The following is a 12320-nucleotide window of genomic DNA, read 5'->3' on the forward strand; positions in this document are numbered from 1 at the left end:
TTTTCGAAACCGTTAGTCCGATCGAGATGAAACCAGCATAGGAAACACAGCACCTAAGTTAGTTAACTAAATGTCCCTGCCCAAATGTCAAAATTTTGATAGGAAGTGGCAAAAAAATCCAATCAAAGTCGCCCATGGGTCATTTTTTTATGCTCTCATATACATAAGTATCTATAACTCCAAAACGAAATTAGATATTTTCACCAAAATTAACACGCATATGTATGGGCACACTCTGAGGACACCCCAAAAAAGTGGTGGAGATCGGAACATAGGTGGGGCTATAACTGTCAAAAAACCTTTAAAAACCATATTTTTCCTTTCTAAATTGCCTGTATTGGCTGTAAATGGTCTTTTCCATCTATGATCTAAGTGCTTATATGCTTGCTAAATAAAATATATCTTTTTATGTGCTTAAAGGTCTTAAATGCTTGAACCCCGATAAATGCTGCTTGCAGCTTTAATTCCTCATGTTTTTGTCTCATTCTCGAGTGCAAATATCTAAATATTCTTAAATCAAAATACATTTGCTTCAGAAGCTTGTTTTCCCTTTGAATTAAGATTTTTTATTTCTCTGACCATATTGGTAATTATTTTGTCTTGTTTTAAGCACAAAATTTTAAACAATTCTTCCAAAAACAAGACTTAATATCTTAAGTAATTTTACTTCTCAAGTAAATGTAGATTGATTTAAGAAAGTTTAGATATATGTATTGGAAAACAAGACAAAAACACTGAGTAAGAAAATCATTTTGTGGTGTAGAAGTAGGCTAGTAGTAATAGTGTAGTGTCCAGCCATTGTTAGCTTTTTTGTAACCCTCCAGACTTGAAATATACTGTGACTTGGCCTTACAGCTCTCATAATTGACCCCTGCTGAAAGAAAGAAACAGCCTCTAATAAGCCCAACACTGAAAGGACAGACAAGAATGCGGTAATTCAGAAGGAAAGAAACGTAAACACACATAGATCGCCAGTCTTCTTAAATAATGTGTCACCACCGGCTTCAGACCACCATCTGTGTTGTCTGTAAACATGAAAGCTGCTCCGTGCCCTTTAATAATGGGAAGAGACTGTACTCTACTGCGTTATAATTAGGCTAGAGCCAGCGTAGCTCCGCAATGATTATCCCCATCAATGACGTCTAAATTGTGAATGTTTTGAGAGCATAGCAACACTAAGTTAATTCCATAAAGTGGCTGCTCTGCTTTTTTGTAAAAGTGAAGTGTCATTTTTCTATGTAAGCAGTAGACGAATTTGCACTGCAAAAAGCTTCCGGTATGAATGCATCATTAACAATGTTTTCTTTTTTCTGCATGGAGATCACAGTTCAAGATGTTCCAACAGCGACCTGTTATTCCCTGACTGACCCTCATATCATTACGTTTGATGGAAGGTAAAATAGTGTTTAAATGACAAGTTCCTTTTTTTCTTGTAGCTCAACTGGTAAAGCACTGCGCTAACAACGCCAAGGTCGTGGGTTCAATTCTCAACAAAAAATTTACTGAAGGCTTTTTATTTCTTCATTGGCATTTGTGCTGGATGTTTTGAATTATTCTACATTGCCTATGATTATTTTGTGACTTTTACAAGAAAGGTGCTCAAATGGTACATTTTCAGTTAATGAGACAGGAATGTAAAGGTCACTTTGGATTTCAGATTTGTGTGGCTCAGATTTATCACTTGTACTCTTTGAATTTGGCTTGGAAAGAGGGATCTTTATGAAAGCATATCACAGTTCAAGATGTTCCAACAGCGACCTGTTACTCCCTGACCGACCCTCACATCTTTACTTTTGATGGAAACTAACAACAAACAAAGGTCGTGGGTTCGATTCCCAAGGAACACAATGAATTTACCCACGGCTTTTTATTTCTTTCTTTGACATTTGCTCTGGATGTTTTAAATTGTTCTAGATAGCCTGTGATTATTTCGACATACAGTACGTTCTGTGACTTTTACATGACAGATGCTCAAATGGTACATTTTCAGGTAATGAGGCAGGAATGTAAAGGTCACTTTGAATTTCAGATTTGTGTGGTGCAGATTTAGTACTTGTACTCTTTGAATTTAGCCCAGAAGGAGGTATCTTTATGAAAGTGTGCGGGAACTGTCCTCATTAGTGAATGTGTCCTTGACAGACGCCGGCCCTGTGCCACAATTTCCTCTAGTAGAGAGGCACACATGGCCCGAATGGACAATAGATATGGATTTAAACGTACACTATAGCTAGATGTACTGTATTGAGCAATGTGTGTTTACAGTGATGTTAAATGTACAGAGCAATAACTGCAAAGTATCACGGTAACCATTAAAGTGGTGATGCTGAAACTGTACTGTGAAAATTATTGCCTTTGTTTCGCTCCCTAAATTTCTTGCTCTTTTTTTTATCTTATAGTTCTTTTTACATGGACTCTTTCTTCCTGCCTCTCCTCCACTTTGTTCAAGTTCAAGTAGTCCTCTGAGATGTTGTATTCAGCTACTGCCTTGTCTTTAAAGGTTTTTAAGTGCACACTGAGGTTTTTGAATTTCATCTGTTTCACTTTTTAGCACAGCAAAACAGAACACAGAAAAGAAACAAGATAACTATCAAACTTAGAAGCAATAATGGATGCAGCTGAGCTTGAATGAAAGTACTAAACAGTTGTTGTTCTACCCAGGCGCTATGAGAACCAGCAAACAGGCACGTTTTTGCTTTATAAGAGCACAAAGCGTCTGTTCGAGGTCCACACAAGGCAGTGGGATTGTGGGAGCCGACATTACGCTGTGGCGTGTACCTGCGGCGTGGCTGCTCGAGAGGGCAACGAAGTTGTGACCTTTGACATGTGCAATGGGCAGCTGCAGGAAACACGCCCGCATTTGTCCATCAAGGCCTTGGGATCATCCGTGACCAATCAGATTAAGATCCACAAGACGCATCAAGGGAAGAAAGTCACGGTATGGTTACATTCCAGTGCTGCGATAGCTAATAACATTGAATTAATGTGGATAGGTTTTAAAAATAAGAAAGGTAGACTTTTGCTGCAGTGAAAATTCAGACAAATTCAGACATAAGTTTCACTTATGAACCAAAACTATTGCAACTTGCAGTATTAAATATATTAGATTTGACTGAATACACAATAGACTGAATTAAACCTTATTGAAATGCAAACTCAGGAAATCTCAGTCTCACTGTGAAATAACTACAGTTCAAGTTCAGGACAGGCAGATTTTCAATTTCTTGGCAAAACTGTCTGAAAAGTAAACACAGATCTCATCTGTTTTGAAAAGAGGCCTTTTCCCCACAAAAGGATTTTAAACTTCGGTCTCAACAGAGCATCGGTCTGTCAGTGCAGCAGATGTTGTCATTGTTGCATTGTGACAGTTTGAATGAGCAAGTGTTTTGTGATGGCTAAATGTATCTATATTTGTTATATTCTGATGTAGACTCTTGACAAATCACCACTAATGTCCCTAATGTCCTCGCAACCAGCTGGCAGGGAAATGGGATCTTTTACTAACATGTGTATTTAGTTTATGATTGAAGTTGGGGTAAACTATAAATTAGATTAGGTAATTAATAAAGTCATGATTTCAGATGTTGGATTTTAAATCCAGTACATGCGTGGACAGACAGTGAAATATAAATATACAGTATATTAGCATAAATAAATGAATAATAAATGAATAAATTATAAATCATATTTTTTTATAAAAATAAAAATAAACAAATAGAAATATATCAATAGTAAAAATAAATGCGCAGCTGTTTTTCTTTGTAGATTTTGTTCCAGCTTTCTTATACTTTTTCTTTCTTTTTTTTTTTTTTTAGAAAAATTGATTATATTTTAATAAAATACTGTACTTGACAACCTAAATACTTGCCTTACATATTTAATATTACATATTTAGTCAGCATGGCCTGATTTTGAAGATGATTTTGGTCTAATGTTTAGAGTTAAATATGTAAGAATTTAGGGAATTTTTGTTTGACCCCCTGCAGATCATTTTTGCCTCAGGAGCGTTTGTGCGAGCAGACGTCAGCGATTGGGGAATGAGTCTGTCCGTCAGAGCTCCAAGTCAGGACTTTAATGCCACCAGAGGCCTTTGTGGGTTATTTGACCGGAACAGCCACAATGACCTCCATCATCCTGCAGGCACAAGCCACCGTGACAAAGACCTAGTGGAATTCATTCAGGGCTGGAGGTGAGTAATGCTTTTACGACGTCCATATAATCTATATTTTCACTAGAAACAATATATGGTACTTAAATGATCTCTTGAGTTTAAGACGGGTAATAAATCTAGTCAGAACCAGAGCTGTTGTGAACTGGGTCACTAAGGTCCTCTAATGAAGGACTCTTCAACTCCAGTCCTGGAGGGCCGGTGTCCTGCAGACTTTAGTACCAATCCCAATTTAACCCACCTGTAATTATGCAAGTAATTCTGAACACCTTAATTAGCTTATTTGTTTAGGAATAGAGCTAAACTCAGCAGAACACTGGCTCTCCAGAACTAGAGTTGAAGAGCCTTGCTTTAAGGTCTACCTACGGATTTAACTGATGGTCCTGGTCCGAAATATGAACTATAATGCTGGTAAGAATTCTGAGAGACCTAAAAGACATAAATATATGCAGATATATGTATGAAAAGTTTCCAAGCTCAGTTCTGTTTCAGATTAGAGTTTGCATCACTATTTAACCTTGATTTGCTCGTTTTAATGTCAAATATAATTAAAGTAGAGGAAAGTCTCTAATCTAATGGGCTAACCTTTCTCGAACTCTAAATCCTCTCTTGACGCAGTGCTTGAGGGCTTAATTCAAAGGCTGATTTGAGACAGTCATATTTTTGTTTTATTTCTCCGTGTCAGGATCGTGCCTGGGGAGAGCCTGTTTGACAGCACGCCACCTGCCGTGGATGAGGAGATAAAGTGGAATTTCTGTGCTTGTCAAAAGGGATACAGCCTGTCCCTCCATTCAATGCGCACCTCCCAAGGCCTATTAAACCCACCTCCCGTCTCTCGCTGCCTATCTCACGACAACATAGATTACACGTCCCTGTTCCCCTTCAAAGACACCACTGCTGAGTACGTTGTTAAACCCATCTCTGCCCGTAACGTCCAGAAGCGGGAGACGTTGGCTGAAGTGTCAGAGTTAGCCAAGATGAAAGGTGCTAAACTGAAGTCTCAGGTGTCCCAAAGTCAGGCAGACAACTCTCCTTCTGTAGAGGAGTTGGAATTGGACTCATTATTTAAAATTGATGCTCCTCACTTGAATGAATCTAAGGTGCCCTTACTAAGTTCAGGTGGAAGGCCTAAGAGACAAACCCTTGACTTTCTGCCCGTTTACACCATCCAGGCCCTAAGCCAGATCGACCTCGAAAGTTTTGCCTACTTCTTTCCAGATGACCACCGCTCTTCCAGCCATCCAGCTGCCCACCCTTCCTGGCCGACACCTAGTGGCCTCACTTCTGCCAAAGCTTTGGAGGTCTGCCAATTGGCCTTGGCGAACTCAACTGTGGGCATGGTATGCAAGAGTCTGCTGGGTCGGCGCCTGGAAGAAGCTGTGGATCTCTGCATCCTGGATCTTCAGTTGAAAGATGATTTGGCCTGGGAGGACGCCCTCATGCCCTTCCTGGAAAACGAATGTGAGAGGAAGTGGCTGGAGAACCGGACCCATCATTCTCAAGAAGCTTCCAAACCATTGGGGGATATTGCGACTGCCCTACGTTGTCCGAACTTCTGTAACGGGAATGGGCAATGTGAAGAGTGGGGATGTCAGTGTTATCCAGGCTACAGCTTTTACGACTGCAGTCTCACAATTAGTAAGTGATCGGTTTGAAATCCGTCTGTTGCTTCAAATGTGGTCCCTAGGGATCCTTGATTATCAGAAACACTCCGGGCCTAATTTATGCAAAATATCCATCAATAAGCAGCCATATGGGGTATTACATGTTTTGTGTGACATACCTGCCAGGGGGTTATGGAGTTTGAGTAGGGACCACAGTTGTAGATCAAAGTTGTCTTTTTGTTTAGGTAGGCTGTGGAAAGTCTACATTTGTTCTCACTTTCAGTGGACATGATAGAGTCTCATCCATCACTGAAAGTTTTCTACAACGGATGTGTGGTCAAAGAGGTGTTTTATTGATCAGAGGTTGTTCATTCACAGCCCAAGTGACGTTGTTAATGTCAATTCTATTAAGTATCAACTTTAAGGTGTTTTTCCTAAAGTTCTTTATAGTTGAGATGCAAATGAGACAATTGTGGACATAAAGTAAAGGTGCAAAGATATAAAATCAAATGTAGGAAATCTTAGATAATTTGGTCTTGGAAAAATTTGATGAGATCTTTAGAATCTCGGTAGATCTGAGCATAGATTGTTGAAACTCTGGGGGAGACTCTTGTGAGATTATTAGGGTCTTTTTCTCAGAAGAACGTCTCAGGATAGGTTTCCTTTTCCAAATCCTTGCAATATCACTTCCTGTTTAAAAAGTCATATCACTTGCCGTTCCTTCAGGTAAAGTGGGTGAAATGCGTGCAATACACAGCATTTTGAAGGAAATGATGAACAGATTATTTTTTTATTTCATTTGTAGATAACTCTAGAGTTTGAAAGTTGTGTATTGCACAAATGGCAGTTGACGTGACAAATTCAGCAATTTATCATTGCATTTACAGGCATTGTTTTTCAAGTGGCGGACTGTCTAGTGCAGTGTGATGTATCTCTATGGGTCAGTACTTTCACTGCTCTTTTGGCCAAATGTGTGTGATTAAAATCCTGTACATTGGCACAAGTACAGTGTTCACTACAACTGCCATTACCAGATGGTGGCCAAGGTGGCTGAGCAATTCTGTGGCATTAGATGAATTTTTTTCCTGTGCCAGTTCTTTTCATCAAGTATGAATTTTTATATGAATTTAGTGTCTTGTTTGTTGTACGCTTTCAGTTCCTTTTAATTATATTTGCTTTGGATGCTGTTGTTCTGTATTTCTTTTTTTTACACTCCGCAAAGAATAATTTCCTGCTCTCTCAAGCATGTCTTCAAAGAAACCGCAGATGGCATACGTTTGTGCAAGTGTGTTTTTTATTGATAATATGAATTATTTGAATTGATGTATGGAACTCCTTTCGGAACGGCAAAATCGTTGAGCATGTTTATCAACTGATTGTTTCTGGCAATAGCGGTGAGGCTCAGTAGTGCCATTAGCTTTCCCAGCCAACCTTCATATAAATGAGATATTGTTATGCAGGTATGCTAACACCTGGCACTGTGCCAGACGCCCATGCTGGCTCTCTGATTAGCATTGGGATCTTCACTAAGCCGCTATTTCCCTCGACATTTTTCGCATGCACCCTGGGGCTGACTTGGTGACGAAATGGGAGTTTTAACACAAATTAGCGAGCAGATTAGGAGCGCTAGAGAGGGCTGTTTATCACAGACTGACGTTTTTCAACCTCTACGAGAGCAAGCTCTGATTTATGGTAACAGTGCTTGAATCAACGTGCAAGGTAGCACAGGGAGGACGGCTAGATAAATCTGCTTAATTGCCCAACTGATCATCGGCTGATGCCTCTTCCACATCTGGGAGTGCCATCCATTAGTTTTTTTCTGAAGCCCATGACACATTTATTCCTAAGCGTTTTTGGTTGACTTTATTTGCACTTCATCCAGTCAAATGTGGATTTCTGCAGATCTCAACTTTGTTTGTATCACTTTTGGCCTCGTGATTTGTGAATAGTTATGTTAGCATGCTAACATATTATTATTTATCCTGTATGTAGTATAGTATACTGTGTACTAAATGCTAGTTTTCTATATACTACATTAATCAAAGTGTGCCGTATACAACAAAGTAGTGTTGTAGTCAAGACCACCTAAACTGAGACCAAGGGTCTATCTCAATCAGCTCCCTAGTTCCCGAGCTCGTGAATCAGTATATCGTGTACACAAATTCAGGCACTGGTAAGGACAGTAAAGGACGCTGGTTCACTACACATTGGGACACTTATGACTCTATTTCCGGCGACGTGACAACATCAATACTGGTATTTATGAACAACAGCACAGTCTTTCTGACATTACTTGTGATGTTATTTAAAGTATGTTATGATAAATTCTTTGCTTGTTACATAAACGTGCAACATTTCAGCCGTAAATAAATTATAAATGTTAGCTAAATTATGTTCATTACCTGTCTAGCGATGTATGTTTATGCTGAAATATAATAAAATAATGATTTGTATTTTTAAAAACATCTATCGTGCATCGTTATGTGTAGTAAGTAGGCTCACGTGATTTAAGTTTCGCGCTTCAGAACTTCCGTTTAGGAAGCATAGTGAGTATCGATGCTCCCTGGTTTTCACAGTGCATTGTGGGATTTTTTAGGGAGCAAACGTTTCAGTGCCCTGGAAGGATTCTGCGATTGAGACAGCCCTTAAAATGGCCGACTTCCTGACCAGTGCCCTGACTACTGAACTAGGGAGCTGATTGAGACACACCCCAAGTCGAGACCAAGGCCAGTGTGTGTCGAGACCAAGACAAGACCAAGACTTTGGGGGGTTGAGACCAAGACAAGACCAAGACCAAGGCAGGTCGAGACCGAATCAAGACCAAGACCAGATGAATTTGAGCACTCCTTAAATTCATCTGAAAGATCCACATTTACAGCCTGAGAAATGTCTTATTTTTAATCAATAATTACAATTAGAATAATAAGACACTATATAGAGCTGTTACCAATCAATTGAAATTACTAACAACAAAATTCATCTTTACACTGCAGAGGTGGAACGGAAGTTGCATCTGAATTGGTACAATTATGCATAAATAATGTTGAGATTAATGTTTTAAAAATGAAATTTTGTTTATTGAATATTTGTAAAAAAAAAAAACAATATCGCGCATCATGCAATTGTCCTCATATTTGTGAAAACAGCCCTCTTTCTTGTGATATTGCTTAGTTATATCATATGTTGTAATATAAATATCAAGATCTTATACATGTACTTTTTTTGGAATCATATCTTGAATTTTGTGGGCATTTGTATTAATTTTGGTGAGATTTTTGACACTTGTTGATTTCTGACTTGGCACAACAGTAACAAAACAAATGAAATTACAAATAAGTTACTGATTACATTTGAAGCAAGAAGTTTTACATCCAATCAAAATAATGATGTTAACAAAGAAATCAGACAATGCAACTGAAATTTAGCGATATCCCCGCAGTTGTGGTCTTGACCGGTCCTGAAATAAAATTCTGAGTCCTTTTAGTCTGAGACCAAGACAAGACCGAGACCAAATGCGGCCAAGACCAAGACAAGACCAAGAACTTCAAAAAGTGGTCCAAGACCAGTCTCGAGTACTACAACACTACAACAAAGCGCACTGTATTCCACAATTCATTGTGTTTAACCTGGCCTTTCAATTTCCAGATTGATGAAGGAACTGGAAGTAATTACTACTGCTATATTTTCCATCTCTCATTATTTGATTGGAAAGCCAAACTTTAAGACGTTTATACACAAAGTTGAATCAATATCCTTTTTTTATTTTAAGATGATAACTGCACGCCACTGTTTCACTTACTATATTTTTAAATAGTACAGTGTATTGTGCAATATTATTTTTTTCTAGTGTCCTTAAGTTAGCCTTGTAGCACTTTTCTTTACTATACTAGACAAATATCAAAAATGGGCCCAAAATAGAATAATGTAAATGGTTGGAAATATGAATGGTATAACAGGACTAATGCAGCCCCATGACCATTTTAAAGGGACAGTGCATCCCGAAATGAAATTTCTGTCATTATTTATGAACTCATGTCATTCCAAAACCGTTTCTGTACAATGAGAGCTCAAAGTGACCACATTTTTCAAGCTAATCGAACAACAAAATAATACCATACAGGTTTGGAATGACATGAGGGTGAGGAAATAATGACACAATTTTCATTTTTGCCTAAAAGGAGGGGGTGGGAGAGAACTAAAAGGATTCATTTTCAATTTTCTGCACAGACTAGAAAACCGCACATCACCTATTCTCCTTAGTCTTGTGGCACATTTTATGCTATTACTGCCAAAATGAAGGGTGTCCAAAAATCATTTCAGAATGAGGCTCTACTACTCTTTATTTCCCATAATTCCAGGTAGAGTGAAAATCAAGTCTATAGAAAAGGCAATCAGACCAGATTCAATACCTCTGCATATCTGGGTTTCATTCAATAGTGGAACAATCTGGAAAACCTCACTATTGCCTTCATTCAGTTGTGATATTCAGCAGTGAGGCAGGGGTCACATTCTGTAGAAAGGACTCCGCTTGGATTCATCTAAGACTTTTTTTTTCTTTTTTATACAGCAGGTTCAGTGAGTCATCCGATCGCTCCTCATTTATCATTTCTCTTCAAACATAAAGCACAAGCGTTCGCCCTTGTGGCAGAGATTAAAAACTCCTGAATATCTCTCACGCTCCCTTCCTGGCCGGTCAGGGACAGTGTGTGAGTGTGTGTATGTGTGTGCACACACTGCGTCAGTGCTCGAGGCTTGTCTGGTTCAGAACAGCATTTTAGGAGCTCGGAAACAGAGTGAATCATGGGAAAGTCTGAAAATCACCTCACTGACCTGCTGAGCTGGAAATTTTTGATCTTCGAGGCGATTAGGAAGGGATACTGTATCTGTGGCACTCCTGTAGTGAAGAATAACCTTTTTTTAAGGTCCTAGTTTTTGTGGTAAAGCCATAATGATCCTTGGTTGTTCAATTACTAATAACATTTTAATTGCTTGCTAATTGATTTTAAATTGACATAACTATGAAACGGGTCTATGTATCTATCTATCTATCTATCTATCTATCTATCTATATTAATATAGTAATTCTTTATTTGACATATATTTATATTATAGAAATTATTAATATGCATACAAAAATATAAGTTTTTAAACTCACTTAAAATGTTTATGAAAATACATCAAATGAAGTGATATTTTTATTTGATTTTATTATTTTTAATCTAACAAAACATTTAATATACGATTTTCTTCTTCAGATGTGGTACTTTCCTTGCTTGACTCACAAGTTTGTCTTCAAAAATAAAATGAACTTGATTGTCTCTGATGGTAGTATTTCTTTCCTAAACAGTGCTAGGGGGCGATTTGTTTTTGTAATTATTTTATTATAATTTTTTACCAAGTGTAAAATTACACAAAATGAGACCATCTGGAGGAAGTTCTTTGATGAGGCCAAAATTCATTAGCACTAACTTCTGTGCTTAATTGTTCTTCTCTGAGGACCATTTTCTCTCATATCTCTTATTGTTTTCCTTCTCCTTTTTTAGACATTTGCCATTTCTAGCTTAGTTTAGCATACCGTCCCAGTACATTCATTTTCGTTTGCATCTCAGATATGTGATTTAAATAGACTTCCACCCCGCGGAGATCCGAACGTAAGGTTATGCTCCACTAATAAAAACACTGATTTGAAATGAGCCAAGATGGGAGCGATAATGGCATTAATCAAGCGTAATGCTGCCACAGTACAGTCATTTCAGCCTGTCGCTGAAACTATATTAAATGTTGTTGTGTTTTATAAGGCCTGAGAGGCACCCAAACAAGCTTGTATTTACTCGTTTGCATTATTCAAGAACCTCAGTTATGGAGAACGTTATATTCCCCAGCTCTAATTATACTGTAATATTTTCCGTATGTATCCGTTCTCTGTTTAATGGCAGATGCAGGCTGGCAAGGTCAGAAACCAGCAGGCTGAATTTTTAGTGATGTATTGTATAGCTTAAAGCTGGGATTGTTTGGTTTGTTTGTTTGTTAGTGGCAATGTACTTGGAAATGACTTTCGTTTTGGCGTCTTTCAAACTGCCGGTGTTGCATTTTTCCATTTGAGTCTCGTAAACTTTATTTACTGGTGGTTTTCGCAAAGGACGGGGATTTTTTGACAGCGCACATTTTAAAAGACTTCACATGAATTTACAATAGAGTTTCTGGGTTTAACGAGACTCCCATAGTGACTTTTCAATGAATTAACAATGAGTAGACTGCAGACTGTCATTTTTGCAGTCTCATTTGACTGAAAGACTTTTTCTGTACTTGTTTTGTTTGAGGTTGTTGAGTTGAATGACAAAGGAACACATTGGATAAATTTTGACATTGCCACCCAGAAAAGTGCATAGTACTTCTGAAGTTCTGTTTACTCCCAAAATTGCCTACTGCCAAGCAAGTGTGGATTCTTGAGTGGTAAAACTGCAGTGTCAAGGCCCATCCACAGGCCACGCCCCTAGAGACTTACAATCAGAAAATAAACTATTACTAATAATCTTCTTCATGTTACTTAA

General features: G+C 38.2%; 1 protein-coding gene across 1 annotated transcript in view; it reads left to right on the forward strand.

The window, feature by feature from the left end:
• Window positions 1–12320, forward strand: part of si:ch211-246m6.5 (von Willebrand factor D and EGF domain-containing protein) — a 77958-nt gene that overhangs the window by 16072 nt on the left and 49566 nt on the right. Inside the window, exons 9-12 of the mRNA XM_051911091.1 lie at window positions 1321–1394; window positions 2659–2935; window positions 3984–4186; window positions 4851–5803. Of these exons, the coding sequence (XP_051767051.1) occupies window positions 1321–1394; window positions 2659–2935; window positions 3984–4186; window positions 4851–5803 (1507 nt within the window). The remainder of the gene's footprint in view (window positions 1–1320; window positions 1395–2658; window positions 2936–3983; window positions 4187–4850; window positions 5804–12320) is intronic.

The sequence above is a fragment of the Ctenopharyngodon idella genome, chromosome 10 (assembly GCF_019924925.1).
Source record: "Ctenopharyngodon idella isolate HZGC_01 chromosome 10, HZGC01, whole genome shotgun sequence".
Lineage (NCBI taxonomy): Eukaryota > Metazoa > Chordata > Actinopteri > Cypriniformes > Xenocyprididae > Ctenopharyngodon > Ctenopharyngodon idella.